Source organism: Drosophila persimilis, unplaced genomic scaffold (genome assembly GCF_003286085.1).
Source record: "Drosophila persimilis strain 14011-0111.01,24,50 unplaced genomic scaffold, DperRS2 tig00001329-arrow-arrow-pilon, whole genome shotgun sequence".
NCBI classification, from domain to species: Eukaryota; Metazoa; Arthropoda; class Insecta; order Diptera; family Drosophilidae; genus Drosophila; species Drosophila persimilis.
The window spans coordinates 11,354-29,639 of NW_020825465.1; the positions used below are offsets into that span (position 1 = coordinate 11,354).

Here is an 18,286-nt window from a genome sequence, read left to right on the forward strand (position 1 = left end):
GTCCGGCCACCCAGGATGCACTGTCGATGTAGATGGAGATGGAGATGGCGCGCTGGCCATTGGTGTCTGTATTGGCTGGCCTCGTCGTTGGATTGCTGCTGCTGTTTTGTGATGATGGCGTGACGTCACGGCCATCGGTTGACGGCAGCGTTGTTGGAGGGGCGTCCAAATTGGGCCCAACTTGCAACAAAATGTTGCGGTTGGTGGCGAGGCAGGTACTGGAGAGGCTGATCTGTGAGTGTATTGAAGGTAAGTGTGATTAGTAGAAGTAATGGCTATTTTGTGTTGATGCGTGAATTGATGTTTTTTTTCTTCTTTTAGCGGCAGTCTGGATGTTGATGGCGACGACGATAGGGGCCTCAAATTTCGCCCATTTGGCAGGAATTGGATGGCGAATTTGGTGTGGCAACTGCTGGAGAGGCAGATCTATCGGAGGCGTGGCAGGTACGTATGTTTTGTGTATGTTTGGACCTTTTGTGTTGATGTGTATATTGACGTCATTTTGGTTTATTTACAGTGGCTGCTCTGGACCTGTGCGGTGGATTGTCCGGAGCGTCGTCAATATATTCCAAAATGTCGTCCAATTGGCATCAAATGTGTGGTGTTGATGAAGGGGCAGCTGCTGGAGGGGCAGATCTGTCGGAGGCGTGGCAGGTACGTGTGATTATTTTGAGTTTTGTCCATATTTTGTTGGTATGCGAATTGACGTCATTTTGTTTTATTTCAGTGGCTGCTCTGGACCTGTGCGGTGGATTGTCAGGCTGCCTCAGGACCGACTTTTGGGCTCATCAAAAGTAGTCAGAGTAGTAGCTATCGTAGTCGTCTAGGATATCCGCTATCTCGTCGTCAACTGAATCGTCGTCCGTCCACTGGTCGTCGCCATCGTCGCTGAGTGCTTCGCAGTCCATATCAGAGTCCTCCGATACGGCTGCGGCGTCAGGTTGTGAATTGGCGGCGGGCCTTGTAGGTGTTGGTGTTGGTGCTGGTGCTGCTGCTGGTGTCTGTGTTGGAGGATTGGCCGCTGCTGAGCCACGGCCCTTTGCCTCCGTCAGGCTTGCAATTAGTATGGTAAGCTCTTGCAGTCTTTTCTCCAAGTTTTCTATTTTGACGGCGTACTCTTTCAGGATTTCCACACACTTGCCATCGCATTGGATGGCCGGCTGCTGCTGATGCTGGGGATTTCTCGGCGTCTGGAAACGATTTGGAGTTGGCTGCACCCGTTGATCGCGCTGGCATTGGCGCCCCTTGGCCTGTGGCTGGGAATGATGGCCGCGATGCTGGTGCTGCTGCTGGTGCTGCCGACCCAAATTGTGACCGCGCTGCTGCTGTTTTTGTTTATGTTGCTGCTGCTGCTCTTCCCTTAGGTTTTGCTGGAACTTGGCCAAATGATTTTCGGCCGGATTGGCTTGCGCACCTCGGCTATACAAGGGCCTGCGGGTGTTGGGCGTTGCTGCTGCTGCTGCAGCTGGTGTTGGTGCTGCTTTGGCCCCCTGTCTGCCGCTTGAGTGCTGCTGTTGTTGTTGGTGTTGTGGCCGCTTCTTTTGAGATGACTGCTGTTGTTTGGGGGCGGGGATATGAGGCTGCTGTTGCTGGGAATGACGAAGACTGTTCTTCGGCTGTTGCCGTTCTGCCGCTCGTGGCTGCTGCTGCTGCTCAGCATTCCCGGACCGCAACACCCTGCTGTAGGAAGGCCTGCCATTACCTCTGGTGCCTGTGTTTGCTGTCTGCTGTTGTTGCTGGGATTGGGATTGGCGACTCGGCTGCTGAGTTTGTGGGCGTTGTTGGTCAGTTGGCTGCTGTGGCTGCTGGCGTTGCTGTTGGTACTGCTGCCTTTGCTGCTCAGCGATGAGCCTGTTTGCCCTTAAATGGCTGCGGGCCTTTTTGTAGGCGGGACAACCCTTGTAGCAGCTCACGTGCTTGCCGCTACAATTGGCGCATTTGGGATCCTCCTGCCTGGGTTTCCTGCATGCTGTTGTGGGGTGATCTCCTGCGCATTTCATGCACTTGTATGGCCGCCTGCAATAGTTCTTAGTATGCCCAAACTCCTGGCACCGATGGCACTGCGCTGGATCGCGTGGCTTGGCTTGTCTTACTATGGAGACGCATTGATTGGCCAGGTTTTTAATGTCCAGAATTGCCTCATGGCCGCCATCCGCCTTGGGCTGAATTTCAACCTCAAAAATATTTAGAGGCCTTCCATTAAAACGGTGTTTTAAACCTCGGATAAACCTCGCAGTAAATCCGAGTCGTTCAAGCTCCTCAGAGATCCAGCTGCTGGGCGTGGTGTGGTGTAAGTGTCGCACTATTACACGATAGCCCCTTTCGCTGCGCGGCTGGTGTGTGTGCAATTGGGTGCTGTCTTCAGCTAGGGCGTTCTGAATGGCGTTGTATGTTATCAAGTCGTCGCAGTGGACTCTGAGTCCACTGTTGGCCATCGATTTCGTCGTGAATTTCCCCACGTTCGGATTTGTTGTCAATTTGTTAATCAGGGGTAAAATTGCAGGCACCAGGGGCAGGAAGATTGTTGGGACCTTGGTGCTGCGTAATGACGGTTGGACTGGCGTTATATTTATGCTAATGTCTGGCTGATGTTGCGGCTGATGATTGTCCGTTTCCATCTGTTGGCTTTCAGCCTCTATCCTTTGGGGCTCCCTATGTTGGACCTCCAGAACCGGAACCACACTATTTGACGGTGTGCGTATTTGCCCAGCATCTGACTCCATCTGCCGGGTCTCATGATGCAGCCTTTTCGCGAATTGGCTCTTGAACATGGGCGTGTCCAGAGTGAGGCAGGTGAAGTCATCGTCATCTGTATCCGTTTCGATCGCCGCGCATCTTCTTTTGAGCGGCGAGCGAAACGAATTTGTAGTCAATTTATCCTTTGCTATAGGGGTAAGGGGCAGGGGCGAGGGCATTTCATTGGCCAGTAGCGGGGGAACGCTAATTAGCCATTCCTTTACCAGTTTTGTTCTGGTACTAGGCCTTGTCTGAGTATTATGCTCGTCCGCCTGAGTCAGAGTGGGCAGCAAGCATTTTCTGCTTCTGCTAGAATTATTGCGTTCAGCTGTCGTCAAACTTTGTTGCTGTTGCTGGTCATTGTTTTTCTGTGTGCCGTTTATGGTTTCGGCATAAGTCAGTGTGTTTGTCTTTGTTTTGTTATTGGCGTAGGTCAGGCTAGCTTCGTTCTTGTATGTGTTTGTGTTTTGGTTCGGCGGGAGAGAGCAAGCATCTCTCTTTTTGTCATAAGTGTGTGAGTGCTTGTTTGGCGGCAAACGCTTTGGGGCTTGATGTGACGAGCCTCCGTTTTGATTGTGCGCCGAGGGTTCGGCTGCCGAGAGAGCGCAAGCGTCGCTCTCTCTGATGCTTGTGTGAGTTGTTTGCTTGTTTTTGTTTTCGCTAATGTTTTGGCACGAAAACATATGGGCATAACATTTGTTCTTGTTTTGTTTATGTGCACTTAAATGCTCTTTTGTTAGTGCGAAAGCGCCGCTATTTTTGGAACCCGTTGCACTTTCGCTGGGGGCTATTTTTGTCTGCGTGTTTGTACGTGTATTTGATGGCGGTTTTTCTTCTATGTTGGCGTCTGTTTTTGGTGGGATTGGCGGGTATTTTCTAACATATAAACCCCTGTCCACGAAACGACGCTCGAACTCCAGCACCGTAGCTCCCAAGGAGCTCAGGGTACTCTCTGGCGAGTCCGTCTCCAACTCAGCCAGATCCGCATCCCCCTCTGAGTCGAACATTGGTTCGAAGAGGGATGCATTTGCGGAGGGGTTCCCTCCCAGGGGCCTGGTCGATATGACGGCAGAACTTATTTGAGTAACGCACTCACCACCCGCTTCGGCTCTTGCCGAGTTGTCCATAGCATCCATAACATCCATATTATTGGTCGTCAGATTTGGAGCAAGTGCGTCCATTTGGTGGCCTGGTCCAGGTACTCAGTAGCTTGCTTTTTCTTCCTCTTTCCTCAGTTGGGTTTATTGGCTTCCCTGAATTAAGGCACGATCACAGATGATTATATTGCATTATTTGCAATTATTTGGCACATATTGTTTATTTAGTTTCATTTAATTTAGTCCCGGTTTAAACATGTATTTTAATACATTTAAAGTTCCACATAAAACAACAAAAAACACAAGTCACTTTTTTTTTTTTCGATGTAATTAGATGCGCGTGCACGCCTACGATGCGCACACTCGCCCGCCAGCTTTGCTACTGGCGGAGTTTATTTCCAGCTTTTCTTATTACCATAACTTCGGCAATTTACATTTAAGCTTAACTAACAACAATGATGTGATTTTTAAAATTGGCGGGCTGTTAACATTAACATTAGCATTACAGTAGCATTACATTAACATTAACATTAAAACATGAAACTAATGGTCTGGCAGCCCTTATGTGTCAATCACAGGATTAACGTACATAAATCAGCGGTGGTCACAAACAGATAAGTATTGACAATATTTGAACAATTGTTTACATTTTAATTTAATTTAATTCTATTTTATTTCTATTTGCAGGTACTGGATCATCGTCGTCGTCTGGAGCAGAGTGTTTGGCACGGTGCGCAACCGTACGGCGCTGGATGAGCGCGTGTGTAAGGTGCGGCAGGAGACGTGGACAATGCACAGCGCCGTGCAGAGTGGATGGAGCGATCGCCGTGGTCCTCCAGGTGGCCCGGGATTCGGCCAGATTTGTGTGGCGATGGTTGCCAGCAGCCATGAAGTGCAGGAAAACCACCCCTGCGTGGATTCGGATGCGCCATGTGTGCAGCGCAAGCGTGTCCAAATTGGCATTCATAGCCAACCAGCAGCCGTGATGACTCTCGTCCGCGGAGCCCTTCTGGAGGCCGGATGCCGTGGTGACGCCCATGAGAAAGGATCAGAGGAGCAACTAGGGGTGTCGCCCGGTGTCGCAAGCGTGTTTGTACACGCTTCAGGTGAGTTTTGTGCCGTTTTATATTACTCTGTGGAGGGGATAATTTTGCAAATTTTAATGTCATTTTTACATTTACCAGGTACAACGACAATGTCCACCACAGGAACATTGGACTTGCTGCGGCCGGATTGCGGCGTCCCAGTGAGCGGCGCCTTGCTGCACCAAAGTGCGGAGTCACTGTGGCGGTGTGCGCAATGTGCCGGCCGGCATCATCGTCGTTGTTGTGGTCATCGTCATCTGAGATGGATTGGACATCGGTGATGATTTGGACGTCGTCGTCGTCGTCATCTGAGATGATTTGGACGTCGTCGTCGTCGACCACCCGTTCAAGGCGCCGTCGGACTTGCTCCAGTCCGTGGTCCAGAAGTGCCTCTTGCGGATTGCGTCGATGGCTGTCGTCCAGGGTGCGTGAGCTGCTGCTTGCAGCCCGTGTCTGGCAACGATGATGTGACGTCTGCCGGTTGCTGCTCGCCAGAATTTGCCGAGTCTGCTGCTGAGTCCGCTGCTGCGTCTGCTGCTGCATCTGTTGTTGTGTCTGCTGCTGAGTCCGCTGCTGCGTCTGCTGCTGGGTCCGCTGCTGCGTCTGCTGCTGCATCTGCTGCTGAGTCTGCTGCTGCGTCTGCTGCTGAGTCTGCTGCTGCGTCTGCTGCTGCGTCGCTGGATCGGGATCCCCCTCGTAATCTGGCAGGATTATCCTTTGGACAGAAAGTGGCTGGCCAAAGATAAGAGCCACTATTCTTTCTCGGGGAGTTTGGCCGCTGAGGTATCGTTTTCTGAAGCAATTTATCATCGATTCGTTGAACCTTTCGGGGTTCGGATTGATGATATTTTGTTGTTGGATTCTTCTTAATTGCCTGGCGTCTGATTCCTCCTGTCTCTTTCTTTTCAGCTCCTCCTCTTCGAGACGGACCAGCGTTGGAAGCGATTCCTCGGAGATGGCCGGATCTGGATGTTGATGATGATGGCTGCTCCGATCCTGATTTTGAGGCTGCAGCGGGCGGAAGTGTTGGAGCAGCTGTTGCAGATAACGTGGTCTCTGCAATCGCTGTGGTTCATACGGCTGCAGTAATAGTTTCCGAGCCTCCGGATTGACATGGCAAGCCAAGGAGTTGGCGAAGCGCCCACTTGCCGCATGGAACACTTCGTCGATTGTGTCTAGATTGTGAGTCTGTCTTATCGCATCGTTCCTGGTGAACCTTGTCGCCTTCATTGCCCGTCTAATAATTTTATTTTGTAGGCTTTGCACCCGTCGCAGCTGGGAATCGGATGTAAGTGCGCCCCAAACCGGAAGACCATATTGCCAAATGGGCATGATGAGCTGCTTGATGACTATAGCCTTGGTTTCGCTTGGCAGCCGGCTTTTTGGGCCAGCAAGCCAGTCCAGTTTGGCCGCTCTTGATCGGAGTTTTGTGCAGATCCTCGTGATGTGTGAGCTTAGGGTGAGTTTTTTGTCCAATTTTATGCCCAGATATGTGTGTGATTTGGCAAGTGGCACAGCCTGTCCATTTATAGTCGGCGTTTGCCTTAAGTCCGTTGATCTAATTGTCCTCAGTGTGAATATTACATGTCCGGTTTTTTTCGCATTTATGTTAATGCACCACTTCTTGGCCCATATAGAGAAGTGAGTCAGGTATCTTTGGTTATATTTGACTGCCACATTTGGGATTGCAGATGCGCTCATTATCACCGTGTCGTCGGCATACGTGGACAGAAGCATTGATTCCCGTTCTGGATGGAAGCCAGTGCTGTCCTGGATGAGGTGAGGCATTGGCATGTCCGAGGCATAGATTGTGTATAATATTGGTCCAAGAACACTGCCCTGTGGGACTCCAGCTGATATTTTCCCGATTCTTGAAAGTTCCTCGTCTCCGCAGCTCACACAAAAAGTGCGTTCAGCCAGGTAGCTCTCCAGAATGCAGTACAAATTTAAAGGCAGCAGCTTCATCAACTTGTACAGCAGCCCTTCATGCCATACTCGGTCAAAAGCTTCGGAAATGTCCAGGAAAATTGCCGAGCAAACTTGTTTTTTCTCATACGCCTTGAGGATGTATTGAGTGACTCGAGCCAGCTGCTGTTCAGTGCCATGCTCCCGCCGAAATCCAAATTGGTAATTGGGTACGGCCTTGGCAAAATTCTCCACCTCAAACAGTCTCGCCATCAGCAATTTTTCAAAGATCTTTGAAAGGCCAGATAATAGACTGATTGGCCGGTAGGAACACATGTCTGCTGTGTTTTTGCCCGGTTTTAAAATCATTTTAATCTGGGCATGTTTCCACTGACTTGGAAAGTGGCCCAGCCTGAAAATGGAGTTATATATTAGTATTAAATATAATAGCGCTTTTTTTGGCAAATTTTTAATCAGTTTGTTATTGATTTTGTCTCCCCCAGGTGATTTGGACAGCTCCAATGCATCCACAATCTGCATCAGCTCAGGCAGTGTGACTGGTCTGAAGGGAATCCTGGTTTCCTGGTCCGGTTGTAGCTGCTTCTGCCGTTTTGACTGCTCACGCTCTCTATTGATTGCGGCCCGCTCTTCATCTGAATTGGACAGTATCGGGCTGAATCTCTCCTCCAGGTGAGTAGCAAAGGCATCGGCTGTCTCAGCTGTTGACTTTGTCCACGAGACACTTGCCTTGCCTCCAGTCATAGTTGGCAGCCTCAGTGGCCAGTTTGGCTGCGGCTGTCTTTTGATTGTGCTGGTCAATTTCCAAAGTTTCTGCATTTGATAGCGGTCTTTGTTGTCAATCCCTGTGAACAGTTTGTTGATGTTTTTGTTTTTCAGGATTGTGAGCCCCTTGTTAAGACGATTTTGCGCCGCCCTGTAGTTTCGTCTGGCTTCGATGGTGCGGGTCGCCAGCCAGATCCTCTTGCACTGCTGTTTGATGGAGAGCAGCTCGCTTGTAGCCTCGTCCAGCTTGAGGTGATGGTGCCGGTGATGTTGCTGTGACCGCTGCTGATGATGATGCTGACGCTGCTGTGGCCATCTTCGATGAGTGTTTGGATGCTGCTGTTGATGTTGTGTTGTTGCTGCTGCTGCTGCTACCCGTATATTGTTCAAAAACAAGTAAACGACGTCATCAATGTCCTGCGCTATCCTAATCTCGGTGTTGAGATTGATCAACCGTTCCAGCGACTTTTGGAACAGGCTGATATTGGCGCGTGCTGGGAGCAGATGATTCCTGACTGTGGGCGTAGGATGTCTACGTCCACCGTTGCCGATCGTCAACTCCACCCTGAGCAGCAAGTGATCAGAGTCCAAAACCGAGCTTGAACGGATACTCAGGTGAGTGTCGTTGATTCCTTTGTAGATTCCAAAGTCAATCGCTGATGGTCTCTTTTTTTTGTCGTAGGGATAGTGTGTGGCACCACCGGTGGCCAGCAAATTGCAGCCGTTGTTGGTGTGTACAGCCTCCATCAGTGCTTTCCCTCTGGCGCATCCACGGGCATTTCCCCACCACACATGCTTCGCGTTCCAGTCACCGCATACAAGGAAGCCGGATGCTGTTTCTTCGACGCAGAGTTCTTCAAAATGTCTTATCAATCCAGTAAAATGGGCAGGCGCCCACTTGAATACAGGCGGACAGTAGATCGGCGCAAAAATAATTCCCTTTTTATTTTCCTTTTCAGTGAAGACGATGACAGGTGCACTCTGGATGAATGGCTTTGAAATTGGCTGCAGAGCAGAGTGGGTGACATCGTCCCGGACCAGGATGGCTACTCCCCCTCTGCGATCGTTTGCCGGATTTTGTGCAGTGTAAGTGTGGAATCCGCTCACAGAGACGGCCCTTGTGCGTGTTTCGATGACCATCATTAATTGTATTTTTTCCCTTTTCAGGAAAACTTCGACCTCGTTCAACTTGTTTGTCACACCACACGCGTTCCAGAAGGCAATTTTAAAAGTGTTGCCGTTCTGGCTGACGCTGTGGGTGGAAATAGTCTGTACTGGATTGACTTTTTGGTTTGACAGGCCATTCGGGACTGGACTAAACATAAAAGGCATCATTGGCGGAAGACAGGGCCATGTCCAAAGAGTTTGGTGAACTGCTATTTGTTGTTTTGCTTGTCTTATTTGTATTGATGTTTATTAATTTGACTATTGCAGAAAATAGACTATCGATTTTGGCCTCAAGTCTTGAGAGAAATTCTGCATTTTCTTTATGGGCATGGGACTGGAAATTTGCGGGGAGAGTTTTTTGCTGTTCTTGTTGCTGCTGGTGGTGGTGCTGCTGCTGCTCATCCCTCAACTTCTGTTGGAACTTGGCCAAATGATTTTCGGCCGGATTGGCTTGAGCACCTCGGCTATACAAGGGCCTGCGGGTGTTGGGCGTTGCTGCTGCTATTGGAGTTGGTGCTGGTGCTGCTTTGGCCCCTTGTACAACTCTTGCGCGCTGCTGCCGCTGATGCTGCTGCTGCTGTGGCCGCTTCCTTTGTGATGGCTGTTGCTGCTCAACAGTACGGACATATGGCTGCTGCTGTTGCTGTGGTCGGCGATGCTGCTGTTGATGATTGTCCGCTCGTGGCTGTTGCTGCTGCTGCTCCTGCTCAGTAATTCCGCTACGTACTACCCGGCTGTACGACGGCCTACCGCTGCCGCTGATTGTTGCTAGCTGCTGTTGTTGTTGTTGGCGGCCCTGTCGTTGCGTCTGCTGTGACTGCTGCTGATGCTGCTGCTGCTGCGTACGCTGATGTTTGTTGTGTTTCTGTTGTGGGCGTTGCTTCTCGGTTTGCTGCTGTGGCTGCTGGCGTTGCTGTTGATACTGCTGCTCACCGATGAGCCGGTTTGCCCTTAGATGGCTACGAGCCTTTTTGTAGGCGGCACATCCCTTGTCGCAGCTCACGTGCTTGCCGCTACAATTGGCGCATTTAGGATCCTCCTGCCTGTGTTTCCTGCATGCTGTTGTGGTGTGATCTCCTGCGCATTTCATGCACTTGAATGGCCGTCTGCAATAATTTTTAGTATGCCCAAACTCCTGGCACCGATGGCATTGGGCTGGATCGCGTGGCTTGGCTTGTCTCACTATCGAGACGCACTGGTTGGCCAGTTGTTTAACGTCAAGTATTGCCTCATGGCCGCCATCCGCCTTGGGCTGAATTTCAACCTCAAAAATGTTTAGAGGCCTTCCATTAAAACGGTGTTTTAATCCTCGGATAAACCGGGCAGTGTATCCGAGTCGTTCCAGCTCCTCCGTTATCCAGCTGCTGGGCGTAGTGTGGTGTAAATGCCGCACTATTACACGGTAGCCCCTTTCACTGCGCGGCTGGTGTGTGTGCAGTTGAGTGCTATCTTCAGCAAGGGCGTTCTGTATGGCGTTGTATGTTGTCATGTCGTCGCACTGGACTCTGAGTCCACTGTTGGCCATCGATTTCGTCGTGAATTTCCCCACGTTCGGATTTATTGTCAATTTATTGATTAGGGGTACAATTGCAGGCACCAGGGGCAGGAAGATTGTAGGGACCTTGGTGCTGCGTAATGACGGTTGGACGGGCGTTATATTTATACTAATGTCTGGCTGTTGGGCTGATGGTTGTCCGTCTCCATCTGTTGACTTTCGGGCTGCCCCCTTTGAGGCTCCCTATGTTGAACCTCACTCGGTGTAACCGGAACCTCGCTATTTAGCGGTGAGCATATTTGACTCCATCTGCCGGGTCTCGTGATGCAATCTTTTCGCAAACTGACTCTTGAACATGGGCGTGTCAAGTGCCAGGCAGGCAAAGTGGTCGTCATCTGAATCCGTTTCGATCGCCGCGCATCTTCTTTTGAGCGGCGAGCGAAACGAATTTGTTGTCAGGATATCGTTTGCTATAGGGGTAAGGGGCAGGGGCGAGGGCATTTCATTGGCCAGTAGCGGGGGAACGCTATTAAGCCATTCCTTTACCAGCTGTGTTCTGGTACTAGGCCTTGTCTGAGTATTATGCTCGTCCGCCTGAGTCAGAGTAGGCAGCAAGCATTTTCTGCTTCTGCTAGTATTATTGCTTTCAGCTGTCGTCAAACGTTGTTGCTGTTGCTGGTCATTGTTTTTCTGTATGCCGTTTATGGTTTCGGCATATGTCAATGTGTTTGTTTTTGTTTTGTTATTGGCGTAGGTCAGGGGTTTATTGTTCGTGTTTGTGTTTGAGTATTGGTTCGGCGGGAGAGAGCAAGCATCTCTCTTTTTGTCATAAGTGTGTGAGTGCAAGTTTGGCGGCAAACGCTTTGGGGCTTGATGTGACGCGCCTCCGTTTTGATTGTGCGCCAAGGGTTCGGACGCTAAGAGAGCGCAAGCGTCGCTCTCTCTCATGCTTGTGTGAGTTGTTTGCTTGTTTTAGTTTTCGCTAATGTTTTGGCGCGAAAACATATGGGCATAACATTTGTTCTTGTTTTGTTTATGTGCACTTAAATGCTCTTTTGTTAGTGCGAAAGCGCCGCTATTTTTGGAACCCGTTGCACTTTCGCTGGGAGCTATTTTTGTCTGCGTGTTTGTACGTGTATTTGATGGCGGTTTTTCTTGTATGTTGGCGTCTGTTTTTGGTGGGATTGGCGGGTATTTTCTAACATATAAACCCCTGTCCACGAAACGACGCTCGAACTCCAGCACCGTAGCTCCCAAGGAGCTCACAGTACTCTCTGGCGAGTCCGTCTCCAACTCAGCCAGATCCGCATCCCCCTCTGAGTCGAACATTGGTTCGAAGAGGGAAGCATTTGCGGAGGGGTTCCCTCCCAGGGGCCTGGTCGATATGTAGGTAGCACTATTTTGAGTAACGCACTCACCACCCGCTTCGGCTCTTGCCGAGTTGTCCATAGCATCCATAACATCCATTTTGTTGGTCGTCTGTTTTGGAGCAAGTGCGTCCATTTGGTGGCCTGGTCCAGGTACTCAGTAGCTTGCTTTTCCTTCCTCTTTCCTCCAGTTGGGTTTATTGGCTTCACTATTACAGCGCGATCACAGATGATTATATTGCATTATTTGCAATTATTTGGCACATATTGTTTATTTAGTTCATTTTCCCGGTTTAAACATGTATTTAAAAACATTTAAAGTTCCACATAAAACAACAAAAAACACAAGTCACTTTTTTTTTTTCGATGTAATTAGATGCGCGTGCACGCCTACGATGCGCACACTCGCCCGCCAGCTTTGCTACTGGCGGAGTTTATTTCCAGCTTTTCTTATTACCATAACTTCGGCAATTTACATTTAAGCTTAACTAACAACAATGATGTGATTTTTAAAATTGGCGGGCTGTTAACATTAACATTAGCATTACAGTAGCATTACATTAACATTAACATTAAAACATGAAACTAATGGTCTGGCAGCCCTTATGTGTCAATCACAGGATTAACGTACATAAATCAGCGGTGGTCACAAACAGATAAGTATTGACAATATTTGAACAATTGTTTACATTTTAATTTAATTTAATTCTATTTTATTTCTATTTGCAGGTACTGGATCATCGTCGTCGTCTGGAGCAGAGTGTTTGGCACGGTGCGCAACCGTACGGCGCTGGATGAGCGCGTGTGTAAGGTGCGGCAGGAGACGTGGACAATGCACAGCGCCGTGCAGAGTGGATGGAGCGATCGCCGTGGTCCTCCAGGTGGCCCGGGATTCGGCCAGATTTGTGTGGCGATGGTTGCCAGCAGCCATGAAGTGCAGGAAAACCACCCCTGCGTGGATTCGGATGCGCCATGTGTGCAGCGCAAGCGTGTCCAAATTGGCATTCATAGCCAACCAGCAGCCGTGATGACTCTCGTCCGCGGAGCCCTTCTGGAGGCCGGATGCCGTGGTGACGCCCATGAGAAAGGATCAGAGGAGCAACTAGGGGTGTCGCCCGGTGTCGCAAGCGTGTTTGTACACGCTTCAGGTGAGTTTTGTGCCGTTTTATATTACTCTGTGGAGGGGATAATTTTGCAAATTTTAATGTCATTTTTACATTTACCAGGTACAACGACAATGTCCACCACAGGAACATTGGACTTGCTGCGGCCGGATTGCGGCGTCCCAGTGAGCGGCGCCTTGCTGCACCAAAGTGCGGAGTCACTGTGGCGGTGTGCGCAATGTGCCGGCCGGCATCATCGTCGTTGTTGTGGTCATCGTCATCTGAGATGGATTGGACATCGGTGATGATTTGGACGTCGTCGTCGTCGTCATCTGAGATGATTTGGACGTCGTCGTCGTCGACCACCCGTTCAAGGCGCCGTCGGACTTGCTCCAGTCCGTGGTCCAGAAGTGCCTCTTGCGGATTGCGTCGATGGCTGTCGTCCAGGGTGCGTGAGCTGCTGCTTGCAGCCCGTGTCTGGCAACGATGATGTGACGTCTGCCGGTTGCTGCTCGCCAGAATTTGCCGTGTCTGCTGCTGAGTCCGCTGCTGCGTCTGCTGCTGCATCTGTTGTTGTGTCTGCTGCTGAGTCCGCTGCTGCGTCTGCTGCTGGGTCCGCTGCTGCGTCTGCTGCTGCATCTGCTGCTGAGTCTGCTGCTGCGTCTGCTGCTGAGTCTGCTGCTGCGTCTGCTGCTGCGTCGCTGGATCGGGATCCCCCTCGTAATCTGGCAGGATTATCCTTTGGACAGAAAGTGGCTGGCCAAAGATAAGAGCCACTATTCTTTCTCGGGGAGTTTGGCCGCTGAGGTATCGTTTTCTGAAGCAATTTATCATCGATTCGTTGAACCTTTCGGGGTTCGGATTGATGATATTTTGTTGTTGGATTCTTCTTAATTGCCTGGCGTCTGATTCCTCCTGTCTCTTTCTTTTCAGCTCCTCCTCTTCGAGACGGACCAGCGTTGGAAGCGATTCCTCGGAGATGGCCGGATCTGGATGTTGATGATGATGGCTGCTCCGATCCTGATTTTGAGGCTGCAGCGGGCGGAAGTGTTGGAGCAGCTGTTGCAGATAACGTGGTCTCTGCAATCGCTGTGGTTCATACGGCTGCAGTAATAGTTTCCGAGCCTCCGGATTGACATGGCAAGCCAAGGAGTTGGCGAAGCGCCCACTTGCCGCATGGAACACTTCGTCGATTGTGTCTAGATTGTGAGTCTGTCTTATCGCATCGTTCCTGGTGAACCTTGTCGCCTTCATTGCCCGTCTAATAATTTTATTTTGTAGGCTTTGCACCCGTCGCAGCTGGGAATCGGATGTAAGTGCGCCCCAAACCGGAAGACCATATTGCCAAATGGGCATGATGAGCTGCTTGATGACTATAGCCTTGGTTTCGCTTGGCAGCCGGCTTTTTGGGCCAGCAAGCCAGTCCAGTTTGGCCGCTCTTGATCGGAGTTTTGTGCAGATCCTCGTGATGTGTGAGCTTAGGGTGAGTTTTTTGTCCAATTTTATGCCCAGATATGTGTGTGATTTGGCAAGTGGCACAGCCTGTCCATTTATAGTCGGCGTTTGCCTTAAGTCCGTTGATCTAATTGTCCTCAGTGTGAATATTACATGTCCGGTTTTTTTCGCATTTATGTTAATGCACCACTTCTTGGCCCATATAGAGAAGTGAGTCAGGTATCTTTGGTTATATTTGACTGCCACATTTGGGATTGCAGATGCGCTCATTATCACCGTGTCGTCGGCATACGTGGACAGAAGCATTGATTCCCGTTCTGGATGGAAGCCAGTGCTGTCCTGGATGAGGTGAGGCATTGGCATGTCCGAGGCATAGATTGTGTATAATATTGGTCCAAGAACACTGCCCTGTGGGACTCCAGCTGATATTTTCCCGATTCTTGAAAGTTCCTCGTCTCCGCAGCTCACACAAAAAGTGCGTTCAGCCAGGTAGCTCTCCAGAATGCAGTACAAATTTAAAGGCAGCAGCTTCATCAACTTGTACAGCAGCCCTTCATGCCATACTCGGTCAAAAGCTTCGGAAATGTCCAGGAAAATTGCCGAGCAAACTTGTTTTTTCTCATACGCCTTGAGGATGTATTGAGTGACTCGAGCCAGCTGCTGTTCAGTGCCATGCTCCCGCCGAAATCCAAATTGGTAATTGGGTACGGCCTTGGCAAAATTCTCCACCTCAAACAGTCTCGCCATCAGCAATTTTTCAAAGATCTTTGAAAGGCCAGATAATAGACTGATTGGCCGGTAGGAACACATGTCTGCTGTGTTTTTGCCCGGTTTTAAAATCATTTTAATCTGGGCATGTTTCCACTGACTTGGAAAGTGGCCCAGCCTGAAAATGGAGTTATATATTAGTATTAAATATAATAGCGCTTTTTTTGGCAAATTTTTAATCAGTTTGTTATTGATTTTGTCTCCCCCAGGTGATTTGGACAGCTCCAATGCATCCACAATCTGCATCAGCTCAGGCAGTGTGACTGGTCTGAAGGGAATCCTGGTTTCCTGGTCCGGTTGTAGCTGCTTCTGCCGTTTTGACTGCTCACGCTCTCTATTGATTGCGGCCCGCTCTTCATCTGAATTGGACAGTATCGGGCTGAATCTCTCCTCCAGGTGAGTAGCAAAGGCATCGGCTGTCTCAGCTGTTGACTTTGTCCACGAGACACTTGCCTTGCCTCCAGTCATAGTTGGCAGCCTCAGTGGCCAGTTTGGCTGCGGCTGTCTTTTGATTGTGCTGGTCAATTTCCAAAGTTTCTGCATTTGATAGCGGTCTTTGTTGTCAATCCCTGTGAACAGTTTGTTGATGTTTTTGTTTTTCAGGATTGTGAGCCCCTTGTTAAGACGATTTTGCGCCGCCCTGTAGTTTCGTCTGGCTTCGATGGTGCGGGTCGCCAGCCAGATCCTCTTGCACTGCTGTTTGATGGAGAGCAGCTCGCTTGTAGCCTCGTCCAGCTTGAGGTGATGGTGCCGGTGATGTTGCTGTGACCGCTGCTGATGATGATGCTGACGCTGCTGTGGCCATCTTCGATGAGTGTTTGGATGCTGCTGTTGATGTTGTGTTGTTGCTGCTGCTGCTGCTACCCGTATATTGTTCAAAAACAAGTAAACGACGTCATCAATGTCCTGCGCTATCCTAATCTCGGTGTTGAGATTGATCAACCGTTCCAGCGACTTTTGGAACAGGCTGATATTGGCGCGTGCTGGGAGCAGATGATTCCTGACTGTGGGCGTAGGATGTCTACGTCCACCGTTGCCGATCGTCAACTCCACCCTGAGCAGCAAGTGATCAGAGTCCAAAACCGAGCTTGAACGGATACTCAGGTGAGTGTCGTTGATTCCTTTGTAGATTCCAAAGTCAATCGCTGATGGTCTCTTTTTTTTGTCGTAGGGATAGTGTGTGGCACCACCGGTGGCCAGCAAATTGCAGCCGTTGTTGGTGTGTACAGCCTCCATCAGTGCTTTCCCTCTGGCGCATCCACGGGCATTTCCCCACCACACATGCTTCGCGTTCCAGTCACCGCATACAAGGAAGCCGGATGCTGTTTCTTCGACGCAGAGTTCTTCAAAATGTCTTATCAATCCAGTAAAATGGGCAGGCGCCCACTTGAATACAGGCGGACAGTAGATCGGCGCAAAAATAATTCCCTTTTTATTTTCCTTTTCAGTGAAGACGATGACAGGTGCACTCTGGATGAATGGCTTTGAAATTGGCTGCAGAGCAGAGTGGGTGACATCGTCCCGGACCAGGATGGCTACTCCCCCTCTGCGATCGTTTGCCGGATTTTGTGCAGTGTAAGTGTGGAATCCGCTCACAGAGACGGCCCTTGTGCGTGTTTCGATGACCATCATTAATTGTATTTTTTTCCTTTTCAGGAAAACTTCGACCTCGTTCAACTTGTTTGTCACACCACACGCGTTCCAGAAGGCAATTTTAAAAGTGTTGCCGTTCTGGCTGACGCTGTGGGTGGAAATAGTCTGTACTGGATTGACTTTTTGGTTTGACAGGCCATTCGGGACTGGACTAAACATAAAAGGCATCATTGGCGGAAGACAGGGCCATGTCCAAAGAGTTTGGTGAACTGCTATTTGTTGTTTTGCTTGTTTTATTTGTATTGATATTTATTAATTTGACTATTGCAGAAAATAGACTATCGATTTTGGCCTCAAGTCTTGAGAGAAATTCTGCATTTTCTTTATGGGCATGGGACTGGAAATTTGCGGGGAGAGTTTTTTGCTGTTCTTGTTGCTGCTGGTGGTGGTGCTGCTGCTGCTCATCCCTCAACTTCTGTTGGAACTTGGCCAAATGATTTTCGGCCGGATTGGCTTGAGCACCTCGGCTATACAAGGGCCTGCGGGTGTTGGGCGTTGCTGCTGCTATTGGAGTTGGTGCTGGTGCTGCTTTGGCCCCTTGTACAACTCTTGCGCGCTGCTGCCGCTGATGCTGCTGCTGCTGTGGCCGCTTCCTTTGTGATGGCTGTTGCTGCTCAACAGTACGGACATATGGCTGCTGCTGTTGCTGTGGTCGGCGATGCTGCTGTTGATGATTGTCCGCTCGTGGCTGTTGCTGCTGCTGCTGCTCCTGCTCAGTAATTCCGCTACGTACTACCCGGCTGTACGACGGCCTACCGCTGCCGCTGATTGTTGCTAGCTGCTGTTGTTGTTGTTGGCGGCCCTGTCGTTGCGTCTGCTGTGACTGCTGCTGATGCTGCTGCTGCTGCGTACGCTGATGTTTGTTGTGTTTCTGTTGTGGGCGTTGCTGCTCGGTTTGCTGCTGTGGCTGCTGGCGTTGCTGTTGATACTGCTGCTCACCGATGAGCCGGTTTGCCCTTAGACTGGCTACGAGCCTTTTTGTAGGCGGCACATCCCTTGTCGCAGCTCACGTGCTTGCCGCTACAATTGGCGCATTTAGGATCCTCCTGCCTGGGTTTCCTGCATGCTGTTGTGGGGTGATCTCCTGCGCATTTCATACACTTGAATGGCCGTCTGCAATAAGTTTTTAGTATGCCCAAACTCCTGGCACCTATGGCACTTGGGCTGGATCGCGTGGCTTGGCTTGTCTCACTATCGAGACTGCACTGGATTGGCCAGTTGTTTAACTGTCAAGTATTGCCTCATGGCCAGCCATCCGCCTTGGGCTGAATTTCAACCTCAAAAATGTTTAGAGGCCTTCCATTAAAACGGTGTTTTAATCCTCGGATAAACCTGGCAGTGTATCCGAGTCGTTCCAGCTCCTCCGTTATCCAGCTGCTGGGCGTAGTGTGGTGTAAATGACGCACTATTACACGATAGCCCCTTTCGCTGCGCGGCTGGTGTGTGTGCAATTGGGTGCTGTCTTCAGCTAGGGCGTTCTGAATGGCGTTGTAGGTTGTCATGTCGTCGCAGTGGACTCTGAGTCCACTGTTGGCCATCGATTTCGTCGTGAATTTCCCCACGTTCGGATTTATTGTCAATTTATTGATTAGGGGTACAATTGCAGGCACCAGGGGCAGGAAGATTGTTGGGACCTTGGTGCTGCGTAATGACGGTTGGACGGGCGTTATAT

General features: G+C 50.0%; 1 protein-coding gene and 2 long non-coding RNA genes across 3 annotated transcripts; all 3 read left to right on the top strand.

The window, feature by feature from the left end:
- The first annotated feature begins 4,525 nt into the window (after positions 1-4,525).
- On the top strand, positions 4,526-5,415 carry LOC113566946. Its single transcript, XM_026994180.1, has 2 exons — positions 4,526-4,939; positions 5,018-5,415. The coding sequence occupies exons 1-2, from the start codon at positions 4,624-4,626 to the stop codon at positions 5,197-5,199; spliced, it is 498 nt and encodes a 165-aa protein (XP_026849981.1). The 5' UTR covers positions 4,526-4,623; the 3' UTR covers positions 5,200-5,415.
- A 130-nt stretch (positions 5,416-5,545) lies between these two features.
- On the top strand, positions 5,546-9,054 carry LOC113566945. The gene is made up of 8 exons (XR_003409280.1): positions 5,546-5,701; positions 5,828-6,100; positions 6,176-6,377; positions 7,327-7,513; positions 7,721-8,221; positions 8,289-8,483; positions 8,566-8,692; positions 8,774-9,054. It is a non-coding gene; the product is annotated as an uncharacterized LOC113566945 (long non-coding RNA).
- Positions 9,055-13,389: 4,335 nt separating this feature from the next.
- Positions 13,390-16,902, top strand: LOC113566944. Its single transcript, XR_003409279.1, has 8 exons — positions 13,390-13,545; positions 13,672-13,944; positions 14,020-14,221; positions 15,171-15,357; positions 15,565-16,065; positions 16,133-16,327; positions 16,410-16,536; positions 16,618-16,902. It is a non-coding gene; the product is annotated as an uncharacterized LOC113566944 (long non-coding RNA).
- Positions 16,903-18,286: the final 1,384 nt, after the last annotated feature.

Bases quoted from the DNA above. Each gene is read 5' to 3' on its own strand.
- LOC113566946 (XM_026994180.1), top strand. From the start codon at position 4,624: ATGCACAGCGCCGTGCAGAGTGGATGGAGCGATCGCCGTGGTCCTCCA. The intron at 4,940-5,017 runs GTGAGTTTTGTG...TACATTTACCAG, and splicing joins CGTGTTTGTACACGCTTCAG to GTACAACGACAATGTCCACC.